Source organism: Colius striatus, chromosome Z, assembly GCF_028858725.1.
Source record: "Colius striatus isolate bColStr4 chromosome Z, bColStr4.1.hap1, whole genome shotgun sequence".
Taxonomy (NCBI): Eukaryota; Metazoa; Chordata; class Aves; order Coliiformes; family Coliidae; genus Colius; species Colius striatus.
Window position 1 is genome coordinate 5,738,345 of NC_084790.1, and position 26,387 is coordinate 5,764,731.

Here is a 26,387-nt window from a genome sequence, read left to right on the forward strand (position 1 = left end):
TTCAATCTTACATTTAACCCAAAAAGCATTCCAGTGCTATTTTAATACTTATTGAGATTATGAACAGTCAAACAAGAACCCAACATCCCAAAGCAGTCCCATGAACTGCCAAAAGTAATACATACATAAAGAAAAGCCAAAGACTATTATTAGGTCATCAAAAAGTTATATTTAAAGAATCGTTCCTGAAGTGGTTAGAAAAATCTCAGCAACACTGTCAGGAAAAAAACTGCCATCAGCGCAGATCAAATTATTGCTTAGTTATCAGGTGCAATGAGCTGCACGAAATACAGAGACTGTTTTTGTGTGTGATACCACCTATCAACAGGCAACTGCCTGTCACAGGAGACCAGCAGCAGCGCCATGTCCCGTCTGCCAGGAGAGAGATCTACTCACCCCCTGTCTGGGTGACCACAGCCCACGGGCAGCATTCTGCGTGGCTCAGCTGCTTCGAGGCTGCGGCTGGACTTTCTCTGTCTTGTCATGTCTCCCCCACCCCCAATTTGCTCTCCCTACTTCTCTGCCCTCGGTTCTCTTTCTCTTTCACTTCCACGCACGCAGCACCCCTCACGAGGAGCCTCCAGAGCACAGGGATGTTTTCGCTAACCCTGACGCTGGCCCCGTGGCTCCGGGCGGGACACGAGCTGTCGGTGCGTACAGCACCGGGACTCTCCGATGCAGGGAGCGACCATAGCTCCTCATCGGCCCCTCTCAGCTGCCGGGCCCTGAGGTGCTCCCTCGGTGGGGCGGATCACACTGGGCCTGGCCGGCTCCGAACCCCGGGAGGGACCTCTGGGAACAGGCGGAGCGGCACCCCGGGTCTGTCTGCGGGGCATACGTTGGCTCCCCACAGAGCCGGCTGCGCGCCGGCGGAGCCCGCCTCCTCTCGCCATTACCTGCCCGGCCCCCGTCTCCGCGGCGCTGCTGGAGCTGAAAGGGAACGGTGGCGCGAAGCGGCTGCAGCCCCCCCGGGCCACCGCGGCCACAAGACCCGCAGCCAAAACCCGCCATGCCCGGGATGCCGCTGCTCTGAGTCCTCGCCGCCGCCAACGCCGCTTATCAGCGCCCCGGGGGCGGGGGCGGCGACAGGAACCCTGCGATCGTTGGCCAGCCGCAGCGCAGCGGCCCGCCCTCCTTCATGGCAGCCAATCAGAGCTCTTGCCGAGCTCCTCCCCCGCACGCGCTGCAACGGCAGCCAACCAGAAACGCGGACAGCTTTAACAGGCGTCATCCTCCGCTCCAGAGCCAATCACAGAGAGCGGCTGTGCTCCAGCCGCGCTCTCGATCCCGCCCCGTAGCGGCGACACAACCAATCACAGGCAGCCTGCCGCGGCCCGCCCCTTCCCTGTGACGCCCAACCAGAGCCGCCCGGCAATGTTTGTGTTCTGCGCCCGGCGCTGACGGCGCTGGCTCACGCGGGCGGGCCCGCTTTCTCTTTCACCTGGCGGGGGGCTCCACCCGCTGCGCGCCCGCCCGCCTCCTCCCGTGAAGCGCAAGGGCCGGCAGCCTCGGGCCTTCACAAGCACCGGGGTGGGGGTGAGCCGGGTTTCCCCCCGCGGCGGAGGCTACGCTGGAGGCAGAAGTGAAAGAAAAGGGCAGAAAGAAGCAGAAAGCTTAAAAAAAGCCGTGCGCTCAGCTCCAGGGTCTCCCATCCAGCTGCAATAGGAGGCGGGTGAGGACCCTCCTCCCTTGGTTCCCTCTTTCCCACCACCACAAGCTTTTGACTCAGCACGTTTTGCTGAGCTCACACATTCAAGAAGCTTCCATTCCTTCCACCACCACCAGTCTCAGCTCACCTGCAGGAACTGACTGCTGCTTACAGCCCCTGAAGGGAGGATGTGGGGAACATGGCCTCAGGAGTAAAACACTCAAAGCTCAGGATTCAGAGTGCCAAGGAGTTTACAGGAGGCAAAGCTGAAGCCACACGTGCTATAGACAGAGCTCTGCCCCAGCACTAAGCCCTTCAGAATCTGTCCCCCAGACTCCTTCAAAGCAGGGAGTTCCTCCAAGTGGCCTCACCTCTGCTGAACCCTGCACTCTCATAGCTGTCAGGCTCAGGGGAAGGTCTTTCCCAACATCAGGGCTCTCTGCTGCAGCTGGTCATTCCCCAGCCTCTGACCATCCTCAGATATAGTTTCTGACCACAGTTTCAATTTAAGCCTTATATCATGTTTAATTTATGGTACAGACCCTACAACACCAAGGCTTTTTTTCCTTGTCTCTATATTTTCACTCTAGCTAGTCCTCAAATCAAAGCCATTGTTTCACAGAACAATCTTAAAGGGTTGGAAGGAACCTCTAAAGACCATCTAGCATATCCCTCTGTCAGAACAGGACCACCCAGAGTAGGTCACACAGGAACTCGTCTAGGTGGGTTTTGAATGTCTCCAGAGGAGACTCCACAGCTTATCTGGGCAGCCTGTTCCAGTGCTCCCTCACCTCAACAGGGAAGAAGTTTTTCCTCATGTTTCTTTGGAACCTCTTATGCTCCAGCTTGTACCCATTGCCCCTTGTCCTGCCATTGGAGTTTCACTGTCTCTACTCACCACAACTCTACCAAACTTACAGGCAGACTCTCCCTGCTACAGGCCCCGGTCCATGTTCTGCCTGCAGAGAACACAGCTCTGTGGGTTTATGGAAAGGAAGCATCAGCCCAGTGAGAAGGGTGTGGCTGATCTATCTCCCCCACAAGCCCCAGAAGCTGTGGCACAGATAGATAAGGAGATCGAGAAAGGCACGAGGTGGCTAAGCAGCCCAGGCTTTGTGCCAGCCTCTCTGGAGAGGAGGTTGTGACAGCAGCAGACAGTTGCTCTCCCCCAGTGGCTATCGCAGCAGAGCAGCACTCCCCATCTCCTTCCTGTATCTCTGCTCTCAAGACCATTTTTTGCCATTTGCATATAATCAGGCAACATATGGGAAACTAGACAGTGCTGTCTTTTTGCTTCCAGAAAAACCCTGTGGGGGAAGAGCTGGTGTATAGTGCAGTACTGCAGTTACTTGAAGGGACAGAATGTACCTCTTCATGGTAGCAAAGATGAGACAGAAACCACAGTTTTGGTTATTAGATCTTAGTCAACAAACCAAATGCCACCCATCAAACTAATCATCCCTATCTCTTTTAGCCAGGAATGCTGTGAGATCTCTGATAAGGTGGAAACCCCTTCACACAGTGAGGCACAATGATCTCTGCTCAGGACTGCCCTAAGGGTAGGGGAACATTCCAGAACAGCAGTCATTAGGGGGCATTTCTGAGAGTTAGCAGCATTCACCAGAACACAGTTCAAGTATTTCTTTGTTCATCTTACAACCTAAAATTAAGTTTCAAACTAAAGACGGGCCCTCAAGTGTCTGTCCTAACAGTTTCTCCTAATCCTGCTCCCACTGCAGCAACAAGGTAAAACCATACCATTCTCATCTTTCAGACCTCCTTGCTGCTCTATACACAGACATTTCTTCAAGCCAAAGACACTCTTCTGGAAAAATATTTCCTTCCCAAGGCCCACAACAGCTATTAGCAAAGAAACAGGAGGGGTAGTTATAAATGCCAAATTCAAGAGTTTTGACTATATTGTTTCTTCACTGATAGCTCACCTTTTCTAGGAACCCTTCAGAGTCAGTCCTTCCAACCTAGAAATTCAAATTCACCTTTCAGTTTCTCTGCCACACTGTCTTTTTAAGGCACTGTGATTTGAACTCAATACCCACAGCTGGAACAAACTAAAAATATTTGCTCCTTTGTGCTGTTTTGTTTTAGCATAGACAGGTCACACAGCTGTGCCTCTGTTCTCACTCTGTGCTATAAATACAGCAAGGAACACTGAAAACAAAAAATGAAGTAGTTCAGCACCACTAAGCTAAGCACAACTCTGTCTGAAGCTCAAATTTTGCCTTCACTAAATGCATCCATGAGGGTTTAAAACCCCACATTTTGGTCAAATAATAGAGGCAAGAAAGCACCAGCTGTTACCTATCAAAAGGCTACAACCATTCTAGCTCAGATGAGCTGCACATTGTCAGCCAGACAAGTTTATCTGTAACAAGACCAGGCCTCTCTGTATCCTTCCCCCGCAAATGCACCACAGGCTGTTATAAAGTTCTTCCATTCCTGCAGGCTACACTCTAGCCTAAGCAACACAGGTGACTCCCTGTAATTAAAGTTCCTATTGATGCACAGTGGCAGAAGTAACACAATCTTCTACAACTGCTCAAGGGCTGCAGGTCAAGGATACAACTTCTTATCATACCCCGCTTGCTGGTTCCCAGTGCTTCTGCAGCTTGTTTCTGTAGCCACCACTCCTTGCACAGAGGGAGAGGCCTGACCTGCCACACCACCAGTTAACTATTCTGTTTTCAGAGCTGCAGAAAGTAATTTCATCATGGTTTGCAAACACCACAAAGCTTCGGAGCTACCAGATGCATCTCATGGCCATGGACCGAGCTATTGTGTGTGTGTGTGTACCATAAAGTGGCCTTTTCACACAACAGCCCTGCCATTCCCTATTTACAGGCATATAGGAAAATATTTTTGGCATAAACAGGCCTGGCCTTCTCTTCCCCATTGGACCCCTCTGAGTACACCTCACTACACATCCCGGACCTGCAGCCCACACTCTCTAGCTTTATGCTAGTGGCACGTAAGGAAGTGGCAGGCAAACAGGAAACCTGGGAGGCTGAACAGATGCCACTGCAGCCCTGCCATTCTGGTCCAACGCTCAAGTCCCAAATGAGATTATATTTCTGGCTGCTTGCTGTGGGTAGGAGGGAGACAAGAGCTTAGATTCAAAGTCCTGATCAGCTGAGCATGAACGTGAAAGATCAAAGGGTCATATTCAGCATACAGGGCTAAGCTTTCCCTCATTGTCCCTGAACAAAATTCCTCTCACTGTAAACTGTGGAGTAAAATGCCTCTCAGTCTACCTCTCACTATCCCCACAAGAGATAGCTGCATTTCGCTACTGGACAGCTTCTGCACTCAAATGTTTTGAGATGAAAAGCTCTAAAGAGCAGTAAGACAAATAAAACTGCAGTTTATTAAAAGAGACTAACAGATTATTCACCAGACCAGCCAAGCTATTTCACAGTGGTCATGCCTGCAGTGAAAACAGTGGGAGTTTTGGTAACAGAGTACAAGCCCTATGAGGAATAAGGAGACATTATGAAATGGATCATTTTCACTAAGTCATGGAAAGGCTGGAGGCCTCTCCTAATACTATAAATCATACACTAGAAAGAAAAAGTGTACTTGAAGTAATCACTGATATCCAGCACTGCCAACATCATAATAGAGCATGTAAATGAACACAGGAGCTCAAGGACAGCACATCAAACACCAACAAACCAATTCAAAACAGGCAAGGGTCTCAAAACTACTTCTACAATAAAGTATCTCATACCTGCTGCTGCAGCATCCTCCACTGCTGCCTGGGTTTCTTTTACCGACTACAAGAGCTGTCTGATCATCCCACTGCTGTGACCCTGCAATCTTCTCCTGCTAGAAAACAGACACAGCAGGGGTGAAGTTCATTATCTTCTTTGGGATCCTTTCATCATACACTTGCAGTAGTCTGCATACACAATTTCCAGTTTTCTTTCATACCACCGTTCACGCTGATGCCATTCAGGATAATCCCCCTCTTTGTGCCAGGCCTCACATCTATGCAGGAGCTGTCATTTCGCTGTATAAAGTGACAAACAAGGGTAACCTGCAGCAGCACATCTAGGGGACACCAGGACTTCTGAACTATGCTGCTAGATCCCACTTATCCCAAGAGATGATCTTGTGTCTCCTCCCATGCCCATGGATTCAGGAGTCAGCCAATATCAGAGACTTGGTAAGATTTCCCAGAATAACACAGCTGAATTAGATGTCAAACATTCCCCAGTAAGGGACAGCAGCTTGCTCAGGAGAATGGAAGCTTTATGATTTTAGGACAGGCAAACCTACGGTTCCTCTGTTTGCACAGAAGAGTGTCAGCAATTGAAGTTCTAGTTCACCTGTCAGCTATTGTCTGGCAAAGCATGGCAGCCCTGTCACACAGCATTACCTTTCCATCTCCTGAAACCAAATTAGATTAGAAAGTGTTAGAAATGTGATACAGGAAAAAAAGGTTTACTTAAAGGGCTGTATCGAGCACAAGTATATGATTCCCCTGTAGACACAAGCTCCCCAAGAAGTGCTGCTGAAGTTTTGAAGAACTTATGGACTTGGAAGCACAGGTAAATAAAACTGTGTGGCAACAACTGGTACAATGTAATTAGGAAAAAATGCAGACGCTGAAGAAAATAACCTACTTGGCTCACCTCTGGGCTCAGCGAGCCAGAAGTTCATATGGGAAGAAACTTTTTTTTTGGGCCATGAATAATTACAAAAACAGGAGTTTCAAAGGAAATCTGCAGTTCCAGCTGGCACAGAAACCTTATCCTAGGAACAGCCATTTCATAGCAGCGCCCTTTTAACAGGACATGAGCCCCGAGGGAGCAGTAACATCACTCACTCCCATCTTTACTTCTCTGACAAATTTCTCCAAGTAAGACAGTATGTTTTTTTTCCTAATTAGAGGTATAAAAGATGGTCATACAATGCAGACTGGTGTGAAAGCTACTGCTCCCATCTTGTGCTCTGCTTCCTCCAGATACATCCTCCCATTCTCCATCCATTCTGTACTGCCAATCTGAACTCAGTTCGGTGTTTCTCTGGCTCCCTCACTGTTAAGGCACCAAGCTAATTAGGCTCCTAGAAACCTCAGGGAAAGATAAACCTGCCTAAAATGAGAAGTCAAACTGATGCATATTTGGTATCGGAGTAAACCAGTCCATCCTGGCAATGGTGTCACTCCATGTACAAAAATGGTAGTAGTAGTCTGTTGCTCTTGGCAACATTTTGCCTAGCTCTGGTTCTGGCTTCCACCTGGTCTTACTACAATTCTCTTTGTCTTAAGGCTGCTTATCTTCTTGACCTTTAGCTCAGCCTCCAAGCACATGTCATCCTTTAGTTTGGGGTGACATTTGGTTTCTCTGTTATCTGCTTCCCACTTTCACCTTGGATCTGAACAGTAAGCACATCTGAAATTATCCCTCTACCTCCACTACCTGAGGCACATAATACGGTGATTAGGGACCACTCCATCTAGTGGGTCAAGCAAAGGCGGATTCTGCCCTTACTACACTCACATATGACCTCTTCTTAATATCCCCAAAGTTCTTATTTCAATCAAGATATTCCAGTCAGATGGAAACTGAGCTACAAAGTCTGTGGCTAGCTGCCCACCACAGTCAGTTTTATGACAAAACTGCCCACAGATGGATTTAGAAATGCCAAACAGGATAAAGTTTCACCTTCACTTCCCACATCAGTGTTGTCTTTGGTGACAAACATTTCTTACATCAGTGAAAGTTTGTGCCACTGGGCTGAGCAACACGAAGAGAGTTTTGCTTTAAGGAAGCATGCAGCAGACTTGATTGATTAGGAAGTAAGGCATTAACATCAGTGCTAGGCAGTTGGAGAGCACTGCCTAGACTGGAAGGAATGTATTAAAGGAGCAGATTACAAATATAAAAGCAGACAAGAGAATCCAAAACATAACCTGTTTTGTGAGGAACAGGACAAGGATGGCATAAAAATACCTGGCCCATCAATAGACTTTAGTCCTGACAAGGCAAAAAGTACCTTTATTGTGAATATTTAATAATTAGGTTATACTATGAGACCAAGGGGAGGGAACGAACCAGGAAGCGTGGCTATATTCAGCTGTAACTAAGTGAAAAACTTTTGCTTTCAGCAAAATTCAGACTGGATGTTTTTTCCATTACAATGAAAACACTAAAAAACAAACCATAAGACCAACTACATTGACCTTGGTCTTGATGCCAGAAGACAGAGCTGTCTGCATGCCAGAGAAAGAGCGAGTGCATGGATTCTGTTCAAGTGTACTGAAACACCCCTATCCATCTACAGCTACTTGTGCTCCCCAAGACTCTCAGCTCAACGCATACTACCTGGTCACAATTCTCCACAAACAGTTGCTGTGACTATTTATACAAGTCTCTATCCATTCAGATCTAAACCAGCTTCAGGCTTAGAAAAAAAATAAACCCACCTTCCCTCAGCTGTTTGCTGAACTGTCTGCAAACACGTCCTCTCAAAACTGGCGTCTTCCTGATGGCCAAGAGAAGCTGAGTATTTTTTTTTAAGTTAAAAGTAAAAAATACTATGCAAATAAATCCCATAGGTTACATTAGCTTCAGCACTATGATTATGTGAATTAAATACGACTGTTGCTGTTGAGGTTGCTTCTGAAGTGCACCAAGGCCTCTTCAGCTGTAAACAGAAGTAAACATTTGAGAATCCACAGGCCCCAGCCCAGGGCCCAAAGCAGATTTTCTACCACAATAAATTCTTGCCTTACACTTTCCACCTTCTACCACTTCTATACACATACTTGCATTTAACCTGTTTGCACATCACTGGCTGTACTTTGTTAAGAACCAAGTTCAAGCTCCTCAGCTAGCAACAGTCAGAATAGAGGCTCCAGCCCCTGCTTAGAGCCAGGCCAAAGCAGATCAGGTTGCGCAGGCCTTGGCTGGAAATCCAGCCAGCTCTTATATTCTATAAGAGAAGGGCTGTTGTAAGAAACAGTGACCCACTCTGATCAGGTCAGATGCATCAAATTGGATCAGAAATTCTTGAAGCTGGGGTCACAAGGTTCCCTGATGCTGCTCTATTGACTAGACCTACCACACCTAAACTCCAAGCACTTAAAAACATTAAGCTGGAACTCAAACTAGAGGGGAGACACCTCTACTCACCTTCTGAAGACGTTGAAGTACAAGAAGCCGCTGCTGTGGATCTTCATATCTGTGTAACAATGGTTACGTGCAGCACTCTATCATTATCTGTAAGGCTAGCTCCCAGAGTTGGGCTGAGATGACACCTACAAGCAAGCAAGATTTATTCAAGTATAGCACTTCAAATATTTTTTACTGTGCATTTTCATTATATAGTGGTGTTCTCACTTGCTTTAAAGAATGCTTAAGTGGCTAAAGTAGCCCTGCAGGAAGCCCATGGTAACAAATAACACACAAAGCAATTACAGTGAATGCTTTAACATTCATAAAGCACTTAGTAACTGAAAAACCTGAAGTACTTTACAGGCATTTATTCTGCTTCATAACAATTCCTACATAAGCAAGCTTACTTTATATAATTGCCAAAGTAACTGATGGTTATATTAAGGTCCCACAGACAGCTCACTCAATGCCACATCTCCAGAGCAAATGGGAACTAAAGCAGGAGATTAGAGTTTTAAACCTAATTTCAATCTATTGATGTTTGTACCTGCTTATGGAGATCGGTTTTGGTTAAAATTCCCTTTTAATTGCTGTATTTTCCAAGATTTAGTAAGAGATACTTGCTGATTTCAAGAGACTCGGTGAGACCTTGCAGGTCAAGAGATTTCACATAGCTAACTCTGCTGACATCAGTGGCACTCTGGCACTTACGTATATTCAATAATCAAAGATTTAAAAACAAAAAAGTCATTTTTGTGTGATTTAGCATGAAATTTCAAGCTATCAAGCACTTGCTAAATTTTCTTCTGGTGTAGTATCAGGACGTTCCTGATTTCCTACTTGGAAAATGCTGGCAGAGTTAAGAGACTGCAAAAATCTGTCTTAAGAACTTTATTAAAGGGAGCTGACTCCCAGTTGAGATCCTTGCAAGCAGAAGCTATACCTGATTTGCAGCCTGAAGAAATCCCTCTCTTCCAATGCTGATTCACAATTTGGGTGGCTTGCACTGAATGAAGAAGAGGTTTCAAGCACTTATATCCCCTGGGGATGCCAACATGGCCAGCACTCGCAGCCTCTAGTGTTTCACGGCCCTTTGGATTTATCCCTACAAGAGAGCTGCAGTTTCAACTCTAACAACTCCCAGGGCTGGAGCATCTCCAGTTCCAACTACCGGCACATGGCCAAGGACTGTACACATCTTCATGTACAAATTAATGAAATAATAGCTTTTTACTTCTGCCATAAACCTCCTAGGTTCTTGCTGGATTTTGAGCTGACATTAAGTTCAATGCTTGCCATCTGTTCCACTGCCAGATACACACATAAGAAAAGGTTTTTGCAAGCTCCACTGTGGTGATAATGTAATCTGATTGTTGCCCTTTTGAAAGCATGAGACAGTTTAGCAAGCCTAAGGCCATCTTCCCGTCTCATTGTCCCCTTCCCCTAGATACAGTGGATACTCTAGTTACATCAATTCCAGTGTTCACAGCGCACAGAGGACTTGAAAAGTTTGCATTACCATTTCAATTGATGGCACGGGGAACCGAATTCCTGGCTTCTATTCAAGTGCTGCCACCTCTAGGACAGTAATTAAACGCCACACATTTCTGTTGGCTTTGTTTTTCCAGTAACATCCTAGTGGTGGTAATAAGCCCTAATATGCAGTAACATATTTCAGACATAAGCGTCAGTAATACCTAGAAGTGCCAATCAATGTTTTATTCGTTTACCTAATACAACTAAAATCTATAGGTCCCATACAATGCAGAGATTCTGAAAGAGGAATCCTTTAGCTATCATCAACAGGCAACCACTCCAAGGGGATGTGATTATGTTCAACTTTTCATACAGCTGTTGTGTTCTTTAGTCTTTTTCACTCAAGCATATCTGCAGTTGAACCTGGATATTTGCAAGGTCTAAATTCATTATGTTAGAACCAATCTTTAAGCTAACTGTAATTTTTCTATCACAGGCAGATTTCATTTAATACAAGATGAGACATAACAGGATGTTGCACATTAGAGCATTACGGAATAGTGCACTATTTTTCTTTGTTCCCATTCCTCTTGACCTTTGAGGTTATGTTTCAATTAATCCCCAATCTATCTTAAATTAAGCATTTCAAGTCAGTCTAATAACTTGAGAGCACAATGTTCATTAGCCTTGCACTAGATTGTGGCTCAACTGCAATTTGAAATTCTATTAAATTCCAGGCAGTCTTTTCTTTGCCTTATAAAGCAGGAAGAATTAACATATTTGTGCAGCAGTGCTTTCTCCTGCAGTCACCTTTCAGGAGGTTTGCAAACTGCTTCTTCAGTGAAGAAAAGTGAAACCAGACTTACTAATTGAGTTGTTCACACACCCATAGTTTTCCTGGGCTTAACGTGTACATTTTTCAGACCGAGTGTAGGCTTATTTACAACCAGTATGTACATTCCTACCTCACATACCAAACATACTGCTTCCCATTCCTCTCTGCTTGGGCAAAAGCAGAGGTATTTCATCTTGCCTTCCTCTGAAGGTTTGCCTCCTAACATTTCACAGGACACTGGATACACCTAGGAGCAATAACAATTCCGAATGAGAGAAATGGTATTACTTGCATGACTAAGGATGACATGCACTCACGAGGATTAGAGGATTAGCCTCTGAGAATTTCATAATCCCTAAAGAAAACTACAGTTGGAAAGAAATCATATGATTGACTAATTACTCTTATTTTTGCCCCAGGCCATAAAGCTATAACATACCGTTGCTCATGGGCCGCGTTAGCACGTTAACGTTACTGATGCTATATTTAAGCAGCTACTGGCCTAATCACAACCAGGCAAACAGCCGCCGCGGTGCTTGGCCTGCGCAGCGGCCGCAGAGGGTGGAACTCGCTGCCTCTGCCACTGCACAGCCCGAGCCGCCCCTGGGGAGGGGAGCGACAAGGCAGCTCAGCAGCTGCAGGCAGAAACACGACAGCTCGCGTTCGCCCGCGCGAGAACGACACAGGCAAAGCTGCACCAAAAAAGATACACCCCATCCCTCCCTCCTCGGAGATATTTTGAGAGCGGGGCGATTAAGGAGCGGGCAGCGTCCTTTTCGGACGAGAGCGCAAAGCGGCACAACCCCGCGAGGCCCCCGCCACGGCCCGCCCCAGCGCGGAGCCACGGCTCGGCAAGAGCCGCTCCCTCCCGCAGGCCACGCACGGGGCGGGCGGCGGCATCCCCTCGGCGGGAGGGGGCCCAGAGCCGGAGGCGCGGCGCTCCCCGCCTCCGCCTCAAGAGCAAGGGGCACTCACCGCCTTCCTCCAACCCAATCACTCCGTGGACTCTGCGACGCGCCTCTGCCCGGCCCCAAGATGGCCTCAGCGGGAGGGCTCAGGGCTGCCCGAAACCAACATGGCTCCCGGAGGAAAACACCCGCCCGCGTCGCCGGGAGCCCCCCACCCCCCCTCTCCCTTTCACACCCGGATTCAAGATGGCCGCCGCCTCCTTCCCCACCCCCTCAGAGCCCAAACCCAAGATGGCCGCCGGTAGCTTCACTGTCAGCGGCGCCGCCGGGATACCTGTCCGAATCCAAGATGGCGGCCCCCGCTGGCGTGAGGCTGGCTCGGGGTCACGTGACCGGGGGGTGTGGACCGCGTCCCGGCGGAAGCGTGAGGGACCGAGCGGGGCACGGGGCCTGGCGGCGACGGCGGGCCGCGGGGCGGGACACACGGCTGTCACCACGGAGGCTGCCAGCGCTAACACGGCGGCGAACGCCGCTTCACGGGCCGGGGGCGCCGGGGACCAGCCAACCTCGCTGCCCCCGCCCCCGCCGAGGATGCAGCGCAGGAAGGTGAGCGGGACCGGGGAACCGGGGAGGCGCCCAGCGCGAGGAGGGGGACCGGCGGGCTCGCGTCGCAGCTTTCCCCCCTTTCCCACCCCTTCCAGTGCCGATCACGGGCACAAAACCGGGGGAAAAATAGCGGCCTTCAGCCCCCACCGCCCGCCCCGTGCGCCTCGCGAGTGGCTCCCGCAGGGCCGCGCCGGGCGCTGATTGGCCTTCTTGCTTGTCACTGATCGCCCCCAACGGTTACCGTTTCCCCTCCCCCGCGCCTGCCTCGTGGTCCGCCTCTTGGCATTTGCGATTGGTCAGACGATTGGAGAGCTGGTCACCTATTGGCCGGACTGCCTTGCCGGGCTGGGCACCGATTGGTTTCCGCTGCTGCCCATCTACGCTGCCAACGGTCACCTCCCCGCGGGTGCCTTGTTTCCCCCCCATCTCCCTTCCCCCCCCTCCCGCCCCGCCCCCGCTCGGTCGGTGTTTCTGTGGGAGCGAGGCTCGCTGTGATTGGCCGGCGGCCGCCGTCAGTCACGCCTGGCGTCCACGCCCTTTCGTTTTACGAGCTGTCATTGGCCGGCTCTCCCTTTCGGCCCCTCCCACGCGGGTTGTGATTGGCCGGGACCGGCGAGACTCCGCCGGGTGCAAAACAAAGCGGCGCGGGCGCCGCGCTCGCGCCAGTGGCCCCGCGGGGCCGTCAGCAGCTGCGCCCGCCTCCCCCCTCAGGCACGCGCCGCGGCCCCGGCCCCTGCTGCGGCCCCTCCGGGTTCCGCTGCCCCGAGCGAGGCCTTCCACCGCCCCTACTCCCCGGCTGTCCAGTCAGGGCTGAGGGGCAATCGAGGGACTTTCCGAGGCCTGGAGGCCCGCCAGTTGCTCAGGCCTGCGTGCCGCAGAGACCTGCGTGCTGCCCGCGGCCGCTATGATCATCCAAGACGAGGTGAATGCGAATGCATTCGCAGCCCCTTTTTTGGCGCAGCTTCTTCGACGAATGCCCTGTATTTTCTCCGCCTCAATCCCCGTGGGGAGCCCTCTCCTGAATCGCTGGTCGATTTGGCTGTCGCTGGAGCCCATCTGTCCTGTCCCACAACCTGCTGCTGTGGTGCTTTGTGCTGTGCGGGGCCACCTCGGCAGGTTCGAGCAGGCAGATGGTGTGGGAGTGCTATTGGCAGAGTGAGCCAGGAACAGTCAACTCGGAGCATACCCCTGAAAACTTCATTAACCTTTTGCTTTAGATAAAATTGGGTGCTACTGTGATCTGTCTTAGTGAGTCAGTTTGCAGAAACTTTTTGTTACTGAAGGCATTGTCTGACACTGCATATTAGAGTAATTCTTCAGAGTAATACACTTGATATGTTTGCATCTGTCATTGTGTCAGGTTCTATTTATCTAGCATAAAATATTTACTTAAACCATCAGAAATACAATATGCAGATTTTAATCTTTCTGTTCTAATGTTTGTGTCTGTGATGTTGCAGAGGAATGCAGGCAGTAGCTCAGATGGAACAGAAGACTCTGATTTCTCTACTGATCCTGAGCACACAGACAGCTCTGAAAGTGACGGCACATCACGACGATCCGCACGTGTGACCCGTTCCTCAGCCAGACTCAGTCAAAGTTCTCAAGGTAAATGCTTTGTGTTCTTAAACAAGGAAAAGAAAAGCAGCCTCTTAGCAACAAGAGTCTCAGTGTACTCTGTGTTCTGACCTTTAGAGCTTAAATGTATAGTGTTCATAGCTACACAAAAATATTTTAATTTTTCATGGCCTATGAGTGTACCACCATGAACAGCGATCTTTAGATGTACATATTGCACTAATGAGGTAATATAATCTAAAGGTTACACTGGCGGCCTAAGTCCAGACTTGAGTATCTCCTGTTCATGGAGTAAAGCTGTCCCGTCATTAAAGGAAGCAGGCTCAAACAGCGTCCTTATGTCACCAGCTTTGCCTAATTTTTCTGAGAATTCTGAAAATTTGGTTGGGTTACATTGGCACTGGAGCCCAGCTAGAGAGATGGTGTTTAGAGGTGACAATTAGTTTTGTTTTCTTTGGGGTTTTCTGTACTGCAAAGGAAAGATGTATTTTCGTGATTTGTTGATGCTGACCCTACTCTGCAGTAAACATAATCAAATGTATTGCCATTTCTTTTGTATGCTTCTACTTCAGCATCCAGATTGTAGGAGAAAACATTTAATTTGTCCACCTCCTCATTTTTAGTGTCAGTGTAGTCATTTCTTGACTGTTAGCTAATAAGCTGCCATCTGGCATCAAGGGGAGCAAATGACAGTCGATAATAACTTCTTCTCATTGCTTTATGTGTGTGCTTTGTGATAGAGAATTTGTTTTACAAGAAATTTTATTGCAGGTAAAAAATGTATGGCCAAGATTGTCTGGTAATTAGGTCTTAAAAACAAGAGGAAAAGTGCTTTGGATGTGTATGGAATGCACTTGATATGTCTAAGTTATGAAAGCATTCATTTAATGCCAAACAATTGTTTTATAGTCTTACGAGCAGTGTAGGATCACAGAACCACAGTGTCCTAAATATAGCTCCACGCCAGAAGCAATCATGCTTCCCAAGGGTTATCTAAACACCAATCATTCTTATCTAAACTAATGGTTCTTTAGCTTTCCAAATGTGAGCTGGTTTCTAATTACTAGTTAATTAAGTAATTACATACAGAGAAAGATTATCTAATTCCTGATTCCTCAGGACAGGATATTTTTTTGCTAGAAGTGTGAGAAGATTGAAGCTGGGAAGAACAGAGCTTGTTTCTGGCAATGTACAGCTGTGGGCACTAGGACAGAAGTGTGCTGGTGCCCAGCTGTCTGGTGTTGCAGACTTCAGAGCACGAGTGGGGCAAGTCTCTGACTTCCTGTGGTTATTGTGGATGTAATTGTGACGTTTCTATGGGATTAGATTCCAGCCCGGTTCGTAACCCACCGTCGTTTGGAGCAGAAGAGCCAGTCTATTCCACGAGGAGGGTGACCCGCAGCCAGCAGCAGCCGACTCCTGTGACTCCAAAGAAATACCCGCTCCGACAGACTCGCTCCTCTGGCTCAGAGACTGAGCAAGTGGTTGACTTTTCTGATAGAGGTACGCAGGGTGCGTTGAGGTGTTGAAAAGTGTGCAAAATGCTGTTGCCAAGTACATATGTGACTCCATTCTCCGAGGGTACAGTGTAACATCCTGAGGATAGAGGGTTTGAGACAGCTCTCCAGAGTTGCTTTACGTATTTTTTTGAAAGCTTTCTTTCAGGCAAATTTGTAACATCTTGATCCTTATTCAGACACTAAAAATGCAGCGGATCACGATGAGTCTCCACCTCGTACCCCCACCGGGAATGCCCCTTCCTCAGAGTCTGATATTGATATCTCCAGTCCAAATGTATCCCATGATGAGAGCATTGCCAAGGACATGTCCATGAAGGATTCTGGAAGTGACCTGTCTCACCGCCCTAAGCGCCGCCGCTTCCATGAAAGCTACAATTTCAACATGAAATGTCCCACTCCTGGTTGTAACTCTTTAGGTAATTTCAGCTCCAGGATTAATCTATTGGGTTTTGCCATCCTGCTGTGATATTCAAAGTCCCCACTCAGTTGAGTTATATATCCTAACAATAGACGCTTAATTAGGATCAGAAGCATTACTGAGAAGTGGGAATAAAGAAGGAATGTAAAAGATATCTGCACTATATTCCTCCTGGAGGTGTTTTCTAGCTAGGAGCATTTGGGGGATGATAGAGTAAAGAACAGTTCAGGAATATGAGCACAGATGTGGGAGGAAAGTGCAGAGTCCTGCAGGTAGGGTACTGATGGCTGCCAGAAGCAGATTTTCAGAAACAGATGATTGCAGACCTCTGACATGCCTGGCTGCTTGCATGGAGTGCAGCATTTGAGTTAGCTTCAAAAGGATTTTCATTTGTTTTAAAATTTGTACCATGAACCATGAAGTGTGCTCCTTCTGTCACACTGGTAATAAGCTGAGCATGCTCCCTGAAGCTGATGTGAGGGATCTGGCCATCTGAGATACTTTTTGAACCTCTTTATGATCATATGTTAAAAGTTGAGGGTTTTTTTTCTAACCCTTTGCAGGACACCTAACTGGAAAACACGAGCGACACTTCTCCATTTCGGGGTGCCCCCTGTATCACAATCTCTCAGCAGATGAGTGCAAGGTAAAGTAAGTCTCCTGCTTTGTCTTATGTTTTTTGGGGAACAGAATAGCCAGACTTATCATTTGTGAACAGAAAATAAGCTTAACCTGTTTCAGCTGATGTCTTTAGCTATAAGGCAGGAGCGTTTGTGTGTGAAATCATCTGTGAGTAACAGTTCAGAGAAATCACCTAAGTGAGAAAAGGAGGAGATTAAGGCTCTGGTAGTTTTCTGCAGCATTGTCAGATGAGTTTTTGCTTCCAGGTGCGAGCACAGAGCCGGGATAAGCAAATTGAGGAGAGAATGCTGGCCCATCGGCAGGATGACAACAATAGGCACGCCACCAGGCACCAGGTAGGCAACCTGCATGTGGCAGAGTGGCTGCTCAGTTAAAAGTGGAAAGTCCTTAGCCAGTGGTTTACAGTGACAATGATTTAAGCTTGGTCTCTCCTTCACTTCTCAGATAAGATATTGTGCTGGATCCTAACATTCCCCATTTGTCACCCACAGTTTGTTTCAGCAAAGAAACATCCCTTAAAAGAGGGACTGGAAGAACTAGTGAGAGCAGAAAGATGGCACTGGCCAGTAATATTATAAAGGAGGCTGGAGCTGTTCTCAGGATGATCTTTTCTGTGCACTTTGTGTAGGACAAGAGAATTCCTGTAGAACTGTAAACTATAATTTTACTGTGACTAAACAGAAAAGAATAAATCTGGGAGAATTACATTTTCCAGTTCATGAGTCTTGGACTTGAGTCAAAGTGACTCAGTGAGTCAGCTCTGAGCCCCTACGCATGATTAAGCAGTGCACAAGGAGTACACCCTGCTTTGTGGGACTGAGGCACATTAACAAAGGCAAGCTGTGGTAGGAAGAAAAACTTCCTGTGTTGCATACCCTTGTGGTACCTGCAGTGCCCTCTTAATAGCATAGGGTTTGGTTCAGAGGCAATAAACCTGATAAAATGAAAGCCAGGACAGGGATCCTTTAGGGTGGGAAAGTGAAGAAAAATGTTTGAAGTGGATGAAGCCTAGTGAAGGTTTCCACCTCTGGTTTCTTTCAGGCACCAACAGAGAGACAGCTGCGATACAAAGAGAAAGTAGCTGAGCTCAGGAAGAAGAGGAACTCAGGGCTAAGCAAGGAGCAAAAAGAAAAATATATGGTAAAAGCCGTAACTTTAGTCTTTCCTTCCCTCTTATCTCAAATGAGACCACTAAGCAGGAGTTTGCCTTTCTCGGTCATCCTGCAACATTCTCAGCTAAAAAAAGCTGCTTAGTAGCAGCATGACAGCAAAGCCTCCTACATTTTGCTCTTTCAGGAACACAGACAAACCTATGGCAATACTCGAGAGCCTCTGCTTGAAAACCTGACCAGTGAGTATGACCTCGAGCTTTTCCGAAGAGCGCAAGCACGGGCATCTGAGGACCTGGTGAGACTTATAACTCGTAATAACATCTCATAGCAAATGTCTTTGTTAGAAATGTGAATGCTTTCTGGGTTTTGTTGTACTTGTGCAGATAGAGTTTGTAAGAGCAGCGGCTACAGCCCAGCAAATCAGCAGTTACACTAGGGATAACATTTGTGCCAGTTATTCAAAGGGTTTGATCAAAGTACAGCTGGAGCTGAGCATTGTCAATCATGAATGCTGCAGCAATACTGAAATAGTTATTAACAGTCCCATTTAACAGGTGTTTGTTTTCAGTGAAAGAAGGGCTAAGGTGTGATTATAACAAAAGACAAAAGCCACCTTGACAGTAGCTGGTGACTGTGGAATGGACTTCAAAACCTTATATTGCTTGAAGCTTCTGTAGATGCTTTCTGAAGCCACCTTCCACCTCTAGAGATGAACCAAAAGATACTTTAATGCTTACCAGTGACAACTGCATTCAGGCATTTGAGGCAGAGCATTAGGCTGTATCCTTTCCCTACAGATTAGGAAAGAAGCATGAAGTGGCAAGGAGTTTACCTCGCTTTCTTGACAGAAAGAGTATGAGCCTAGCGTTATCACACTGTGAAGTGTTAATTCATATGACACTTCCTGATGAAAGGAACAGTCAGTGACTACCACTTCTGGACAGGGCTCAGATGGAGTTTGACAGAGGAGAGGTCTGTGGGGGGAGTCATTAGACTTGGTCACACTGTAAGGTGAATTTAGAAGACTTGAAGGTAATAAATAGGGCCCCCTTCCTCTCTGCCTGCTTTCTAATTTTTTAAAAACAATAATCTTTTTTTCCCCATTCATAGGAGAAGCTGCGCCTCCAGGGCCAGATCACAGAAGGCAGCAACATGATCAAAACAATCGCTTTTGGCCGTTATGAGCTGGATACCTGGTATCATTCTCCCTACCCAGAGGAGTATGCTCGTCTGGGGCGTCTCTACATGTGTGAGTTCTGTCTCAAATACATGAAGAGCCAGACAATACTGCGCAGACATATGGTAAGGGCTAGGGCAGGGATGATTCCTCAGCTTTAAAGCTGATGTCAGCATGTAAATGTTAAATGTTGTAAAACGTTACTGTTGTTAGCTCAGTTGATGGCTTTAGAAGGTGAGAAGACTACACATTTCCTGGTGTATCCAGTAGCTGTTGTAACCTTTCCTTAAACAGTTGTTTCCTTGCCTTAAAACAGTAGTGTCACTCTAACTTTGTTTCCCTGTCATAGGCAAAATGTGTCTGGAAACATCCCCCGGGTGATGAAATCTACCGCAAAGGCTCCATTTCCGTGTTTGAAGTGGATGGGAAAAAGAACAAGGTAACGAACTACCGTCATGAGGCCTGACTTGAGTGTGGAGTCTGTCTTTCAGATGTGCCAGGCACTGCTTTTCTTTAGAGAAACAGGATGCAAATGGCTCTTTATCCCTCTAAATTGCAGAAAGGCTACCAGAGTCTAATCTATTATTGTGATTATGGCAGTAGTTTTGTCTGCGTTTTCTTTGTGGCTGTTCCTTAGCTCTGTTGTACTCCAACAGTTCTCTTGGTTGTCTCATGCTGTGCTTAGGAATGTTGTGTCAAGATCTCTTTCTAAAAGTTTGTGGGGAGATTTCTGCGCTTGACCTCAGCAGATTGCTACTGCTCATCTCCCACTCACTGAGAATACTCGGTCAAGTTTGGGTTAGAGTGGGAAGTGACCGAAAGTTGAGGATGATCTCCTTTACCCTGACTTGAAGGGCAGAGCATGTCTCTGCAACTGCAGATTCAGTGATAGGTAGTAGCACCATGCTTGTGCCCTGTCTCTAGTTGTGTCCAGTCTTAAAGGCTTCAGAGCTTTAAGAGAGAACAAGGAAACAGATTAAAAAGTTAAATTCTGCACTGCTGGAAGTTGGGAGGAGTTTTCTAGTTACAAGAAATAACCTTGAAGCACAATACAATACAGGCAAGCAGAGATCCAAACTTCTGCTCCCCTTCACTGAGGATGTGATGTTTTGGGCGTTCAGAGATCGGTATCGCGAACGTCCATTCCCACCCTTAGGAAACTGAGCTTATCAAGTTTCATCACAAATGGAATTGTTTCCTGGCCCAGCTGCTCTGTCTGAAAGACTGTACATCATTTCTCAGATGGTTCAGTATTTTCATGTCGTTTCCCATGTATGCTTGGTTTTGTCTGCTCTTGGAATGTTCCACTGTAGTAAACAGATGTATCCTATTCTCCTTTTGCTTCTAGATCTACTGTCAAAACCTGTGTCTACTGGCAAAACTTTTCTTGGACCATAAAACACTGTATTATGATGTTGAACCCTTCCTCTTCTATGTCATGACAGAAGCTGACAACACTGGCTGTCATCTGATAGGATATTTCTCCAAGGTTAGTTGAAAATACATACATAGGCATTACTGCCTCACTAGGATGAGATTTAGGATACCAGTGAGTCTCCCCTCTGAGTTTTTTCAGTCTCTGGATTGCTTGCTCTTAGAAAAAGAGAAAGTTCTACACCTGATCTGCATGAGTTGTTCCTGGTTTTTGCTGCAGGGGTTGCAGGTGCTTTGCACTAGCATTTTTTCTTGTGTCTGGCAAAAACCAAATCGGCTCAAATGAACTATTGTTGCTTGGAAGCATAGTGCTGTGTTAGATGGAGGCAAAAGTAAAGATAAGGAAAATGTAAAGAAACTAGAGAAGAATAATTAAAGGAAGCATTAGTCACCATGATTATCTTTTTTATAAAGTACTTGTTGAAGGAATAAACATTTCTACGTGGAGGAATTGAGACATAACTCAGGTAGCTTAAAGCAGATCACATAAAGAAGTCACTGTCCAAGATTGGAGTAGGAGCCAGTTTTTCCAACTGTTGGCTCAGACCTGTTGCCCATCTCTTTATTTAGTGTCTGCTGCACATTAGTGAAATACATTTCCTGATTGTTCTTGCTTCAATACAGGAAAAGTTTTTACCCTGCTGGACATGGTGTTATCATGCAATACAGATGTCTGTTCAGATGTTTCAGGCAGTGAAATTCTATAGAGACAAGAATACTCTCCCAAATCAAGTGCTGGAAGCTATATTCCTAAAATCACCTGAGTAAAATTATTCTATGAAAAAACAAAAGTACTGTAAAGAAAAACCCACATTGATCTGAGGATGAATGTGTCTGAGTTTCTTTGGACCTTTTGATATATACTGTGTGCTTGTAATGCTGCTGTTGTGTCGCTTTCTGTTGCATGTAAACCTGGTAGATGACAGAGGCAGCAGTGAGGGTGTTACTGGCTTCTTCACAGGTACAGCTCCAGGGCCAGGCAGCCTAGGCTTAAATTTGAGCACCAAACGCCCAGTGTAATGGCTAATAAAGTAAAGCCAGGTTGGTAGCTGAAGGATGATCATCTTACTTGTTGTTAGGCAGGTTTTTCTGCTGTTCCTCCTTTCACTTTATATTGTATCAGTTGCACGGGCTTGTTCAGTCTGTTGGGATTATGATGTGCCCATTGTTTGTGCAGATCTAGACCTGTTAATCTGTCCTCTCCATGTTCTTGTTTTTAGGAGAAGAATTCCTTTCTCAACTACAATGTTTCATGTATCCTGACGATGCCTCAATACATGAGACAAGGTTATGGCAAGATGCTGATTGACTTCAGTAAGTAGAAAGAGAGAAATTCTGGAAACATGTCCAATATGACAAGTTCACTGAGAAGTCCGTGGTTGAGCAGTTTCTGGTATAGCTGATTTCTGTTCTAGAGAGTGACAATCAGGAGAGGATGGTTTAGGAGGAATAAATAGGTTTTCTTTCCCTTACAGGCTATTTGCTTTCTAAAGTAGAAGAAAAAGTTGGCTCTCCAGAACGCCCTCTGTCTGATTTAGGTCTCATCAGCTACCGTAGTTACTGGAAGGAAGTTCTCCTTCGTTACCTGCATAATTTCCAAGGAAAAGAGATCTCCATAAAAGGTATGTTTCCGAGTTAAATAAGCTTGTAGGGAATTGGTTCAGGAACATACCTGTATGTCTCATTTACTTGTTTTCCTCAAATATGAGGCAGGTCACACTTGGCTCATTAATGCAGGTGTTTGTATAGCAGCACAGTTAGTGGAATGTTCCAATAGTTGCCGGTGGCTCCTTTCCAGTCCTACCAGCATTAAGGATAAGCCAGCTTGCAGAGTTTTGAAAGTATGTAACAGGTTCTGCTCTTAAAAAATATGTATTAAAAATAAGATTCAGTCAAGAACTGTATCCATCTGTAGGTCAGTATGTAAATTTTAAAAAGGAAAATGGCACCACTGAGAGGCTTTCAAATGCTTCAGAAAAACACTGGTTGAATTTAATAGTACTTTGTGTTTATGGCACTGAGTGTGCAGCATTTCATAGAGGTAACAGTGTGGTTCTGAAGATGCAGCTACATCATCTTTCAAAGGATTATTTCCTATGAACTGGGATCATTAATATCACTATATTGTTGTGATGTTTAGGCTGGCTTTCAGTTTTTGAGTGAGTTGGGCTCTTTCTATACAGCTCTGCAAGGGTTACATCCATATCCCGTCACTCTTCAGGCTCCTTGCAGTCAGTCTTGACTGCATGTTGTGTTATCAGTACTACAGATAACCAGTGTGGGGGGGGGGGGGGGGGGTGAAGTTGGGGGGAGTGAAGGCCGCATGTGCAGCAGCAAGGGTGTTAACTGCAGGTACCTCCTTAGCACAGGCAAAGTGTTTGGTGGATATAACTTCAGGAGGAGCTGCATAAGATTGGTAGTTGAAAAACAACAGTAACAGATTATGGCAAAGGAATTTGGTTTTGTTTTAACAAACTGATACTGCTTTGCAGAAATCAGCCAGGAGACTGCAGTAAACCCCGTTGACATTGTGAGCACCTTGCAGGCGCTTCAGATGCTCAAGTACTGGAAGGGAAAACACCTGGTCCTAAAAAGACAGGTATGATTTGTGATGGCTCTGTCTGCATTCTTGTTTCCATATCTTTAGCTGTTAGATTTGTACGAACTTGCTGAAGTCAGTATTTCCTTTGCAGTGTGCTGAGTTTTCCAACCCTTTTCATTCGGGGGGAGCACTGTAATTTTCACATACAGTAACTGATAAGATATGATGTGATATGAGCATCCAACCTGATTGTCCCTTAGTGTAGAAATATGTTGTATTGACCTTCCTGTTCTCTACTGAGTAACACTGCTCATTGTAAGTAGCTTTTTAGGGGAGCAATGGCTCAACATTCCCATCATGCTCCTCAGCATGCCTGTCCTTTATTGGGCAAATGGATGATATAGAAGTGAACTGAATTAATGGGATCTTGAATGAGTCTTGTTTGTACCTTCATTAGATATAAACCAAGTGGCTTGTAAATCCACAAATATGGCAACTTCTCTCTTGTTTTCCACTCTCTAGACTATAGCTGAAATTAGCCTTGTCAGCATGATTGGAAGGGCTTCTAGAAAGCCCTGTGGAGATGATGTTATGTTTGTGATACTGAGCAGTTTGTAGGCTAGCCACCAGATCTGTGGACTTGGATATGTGTTGTTTTACCATGGCTAATTCTCCATCATGGATTGTTTGTTTTAACCTGCCCTTTCATGCTCTTTTCCTTAGGATCTGATTGATGAATGGATAGCCAAAGAGGCAAAAAGATCCAACAGCAATAAGATAATGGATCCCAGCTGTTTGAAATGGACCCCTCCTAAGGGAACTTAACTGTTTCTCACTCCTGAAACCAGTGAACCCCAGCAGTAGGAAGTACCCTAGGGATCTCTGTTGTATCTGTTGCTGTTGTGATTGGCTGGTACAGTACCCTCCTGAAAGATCAGTTCCCCTTGGTACTGTTCTGGCCCAGATCTTTTGTGCACACCACAGACGCTGGTTCTGAGGAACTTTATGTTTCGGCCTCAATGAGGTTGCAAGGATTGGATCTGTATAGGACCCAAACAAAGCTCCTAGCAGCACTGGCCCAAGGAGTTCTGATACCTGGTACTGTACCTGTCCAGTCACTGGTCTTACCCTCATGTTCTTATTCCGATGAGGTTGTGTTGTGCCCTATAATCTGATTGTTTCTTCCTTCAGGTTCCTTGCATTCTAAGTAATGGAGGTAACTTCTGTGGCTTTTGAACAAGGTTTGATAGTGCTTGTTGGGGAAAGTGGTTTTCCAACACACTTGCAGTTACACTGACTTTAGCATCTTTAACGAGGCCTATCTGATGGACTGTTCCATTCCTTGTATCAAATAGTTTTAGTAAGGTAACATGCCACCTCATTCAGGAGTGTTTTCCCTATACTATAGCAAGTCTTCACATAGTTAATACTGTACAGTCAGAAGCGTGTTTATCTCATAACTGAGTGGTGTGGTCGTTGGTGTTGACTCCTCCAGGGTAAGGCTTCAGTGTGCAAGAAGATCGCGTCTGTTGGACAGACCTCTTCGGTTGTAAGTTGCTGGGTTTTCCTGTTTCATCTCTTGGAGTTAGTGAGTTCCTCTACACAGAAGCAGCCTGTTCATTATATTTCACTGGAGGTATTTTTCCCAGAGCAATCTTCCTTGAGTTGTAGGTCTCATTGTATTGGAGAGGATTGGTTTTTCCTTCAGACTGAAGAAATAAAAACTTTAGACAGATTTTTGCCAGCCTTGTCCAAACAGACACAGAAGCTCCACGATGCCAATAGTCACCCATTGTTGGATTGCCTTTAGTGTACGTTCTGTGCATCAGTGGCAGCTCTGATTAGCTGTGTGGATGGTTTGCTTCTCTGACAGTTTGTTCCTGTTTGTCTTTGTAAAACAAAAAAAGCTTTTATTTCCTCTCTCCCGTCAGCACCACCAGAAGAAACTATTATACAATGGCTTTCAAGTGTAACCACCGTCCTTGTGCCACAAGTTTCTTATATGGCTCCAGTGTTAATTAAAAGGGGGGGACAATCTTAGGGTAGGTGATGGCAGCATTGGACAGTGCTGATTTCATTTAAACCTTCCAATGCTTCCTCATTGAATGGTGTCTGAAATGAAGCATTTGCCCTGTATCAGTAGGTAGGAGTCATTTCCTGTTAACCACTGACCCATCCTAATGGGGAGAAGTTCTCTGATGGTTGCTCTTCTGATGGTTGTCTGCCTTTCTCTGCCTCCCTTAAAAAAAGAAAATGAAAAAAAGATCATCAGTACATGGCGTAGACCTTGTGGGCATTACTGAGTTTTGCTCTCTCATGCCCTTTGCTCCTCTGTCGTAACTAACTACAGATACTCATGAAACTATCCAACAAAGTAGATCTCTTGTGGAGTAGGGAAGAAAAGCCATTCTTGTGCAGAAGCTAAACCCTTTTCCCATGATGTGGTAGAATGTGCTATTCTTGTATCTACTTCTCAATAAAGCATGTTCTCTGCTCAAGTTTATGCCTTCTTTTTATGTTTTTTCTCAGTCAGATGCTGTTCTGCATCTCCAGTTAAGTGAAGCTGCTGCTTGATGTTGCAGAGTGCCTGGTGTGTTAAAGATTGTGACTAGAGCAGCCTTTAGGCTGAAGCTTTTGGAAAATAGCCTACATTGTGAATTCATTCTAGAATTTACTAGGCACAGGCTACCATGGGGAATACATGGATGTGGCCATGTTGTGGCAACTGAAGTATGTCATGCAAAGTGGGGATGCCATCTATCAGCCTGAAGTTCACTGAAGGACGAAGGAGTTAGCTAAAAGTGATAGCCATAGATTTTTAGCCTTTTCCTTCCATGTTACCATGACCAGACCTTGTACTGTGGGAGGACTTCAGGCAGTGAAGTCTCTGATCTTCAAAAAAACAGTGTTGGGAGTTCAGCACATCTGGCAAACCTTTTGAGTCTTTGATATAGTCTTTGATGTAAAATATTTAATTGCACATACTTGTTCCAGCTCCCTCCAGAGATTCTGCTTTTCTGTGTAACTCAGTGGGAGTTAAAGAATAGGGAATGTTTTTGGACTCTGGGCTCTCCAAGCTGCAGAGAGGCTGGGGTGCTGTTAAGAGCAAGGCTGATGGTGACTGTGGCCTGGGACTCGAAATAATCAGCTTACGAAGAAACAGCGAACTGGTGGAGATGGAACACCTCAGTAGTCTCGTTCTGATTAAGATTAAAATCAAGGACACTGCCTTGAACGATGGTGCTTGGTTACTCAAGTCACATCAAGGCTCTTCCTAATTCTATCTTATTTTCCTTAAGGCAGTTTTTTAAGCATTTTATTTGGGAGCATTGCTTTTTCTTATTTGAGCACA

At 46.2% G+C, this 26,387-nt stretch overlaps 2 protein-coding genes across 21 annotated transcripts in view; one reads left to right on the forward strand and one right to left on the reverse strand.

Moving 5' to 3' along the window:
* Positions 1-12,952, reverse strand: part of FAM117A (family with sequence similarity 117 member A) — a 33,632-nt gene extending 20,680 nt beyond the window's left edge. Inside the window, exons 1-5 of one of the 18 annotated variants that reach the window (XM_062019223.1) lie at positions 12,074-12,219; positions 11,238-11,345; positions 8,806-8,930; positions 5,597-5,675; positions 5,394-5,488 (exon numbers count right to left, since the gene is read on the reverse strand). In XM_062019223.1, coding sequence (XP_061875207.1) covers positions 5,394-5,408 — 15 coding nt within the window. In that variant the 5' untranslated portion in view covers positions 5,409-5,488; positions 5,597-5,675; positions 8,806-8,930; positions 11,238-11,345; positions 12,074-12,219. Of the gene's footprint in view, positions 1-896; positions 1,052-2,439; positions 2,482-2,546; positions 2,651-5,393; positions 5,492-5,596; positions 5,676-8,096; positions 8,318-8,805; positions 8,931-11,228; positions 11,346-11,537; positions 11,631-12,073; positions 12,223-12,340; positions 12,440-12,853 lie in introns of those variants that run through there. The other 17 variants (XM_062019222.1, XM_062019231.1, XM_062019216.1 and 14 more) reach the window with 17 other exon arrangements.
* On the forward strand, positions 12,416-25,533 carry KAT7 (lysine acetyltransferase 7). Of its 3 annotated transcripts, none has more exons than XM_062019212.1 (15): positions 12,416-12,612; positions 14,073-14,220; positions 15,517-15,693; positions 15,887-16,126; positions 16,692-16,774; positions 17,016-17,105; positions 17,812-17,910; positions 18,067-18,177; positions 18,993-19,184; positions 19,409-19,498; positions 20,408-20,548; positions 21,714-21,807; positions 21,969-22,115; positions 22,986-23,092; positions 23,759-25,533. In XM_062019212.1, the coding sequence occupies exons 1-15, from the start codon at positions 12,598-12,600 to the stop codon at positions 23,858-23,860; spliced, it is 1,836 nt and encodes a 611-aa protein (XP_061875196.1). In that variant the 5' UTR covers positions 12,416-12,597; the 3' UTR covers positions 23,861-25,533. The 3 variants fall into 3 exon arrangements, with proteins under 3 accessions (XP_061875196.1, XP_061875195.1, XP_010202023.1); XM_062019211.1 differs by lacking the exon at positions 12,416-12,612 and adding an exon at positions 13,308-13,534; XM_010203721.2 differs by lacking the exon at positions 12,416-12,612 and having other exon boundaries at positions 14,049-14,220.
* The last annotated feature ends 854 nt before the right edge of the window (positions 25,534-26,387 follow it).

What these genes read in the sequence shown, in the direction of transcription:
- KAT7 (XM_010203721.2), top strand. Translation starts at nt 14,049, where the DNA reads ATGTTTGTGTCTGTGATGTTGCAGAGGAATGCAGGCAGTAGCTCAGAT. An exon ending in CAATACTGCGCAGACATATG is followed by an intron (nt 19,185 to 19,408) that starts GTAAGGGCTAGG and finishes TCCCTGTCATAG; the next exon opens with GCAAAATGTGTCTGGAAACA. An exon ending in ACCTGGTCCTAAAAAGACAG is followed by an intron (nt 23,093 to 23,758) that starts GTATGATTTGTG and finishes TCTTTTCCTTAG; the next exon opens with GATCTGATTGATGAATGGAT.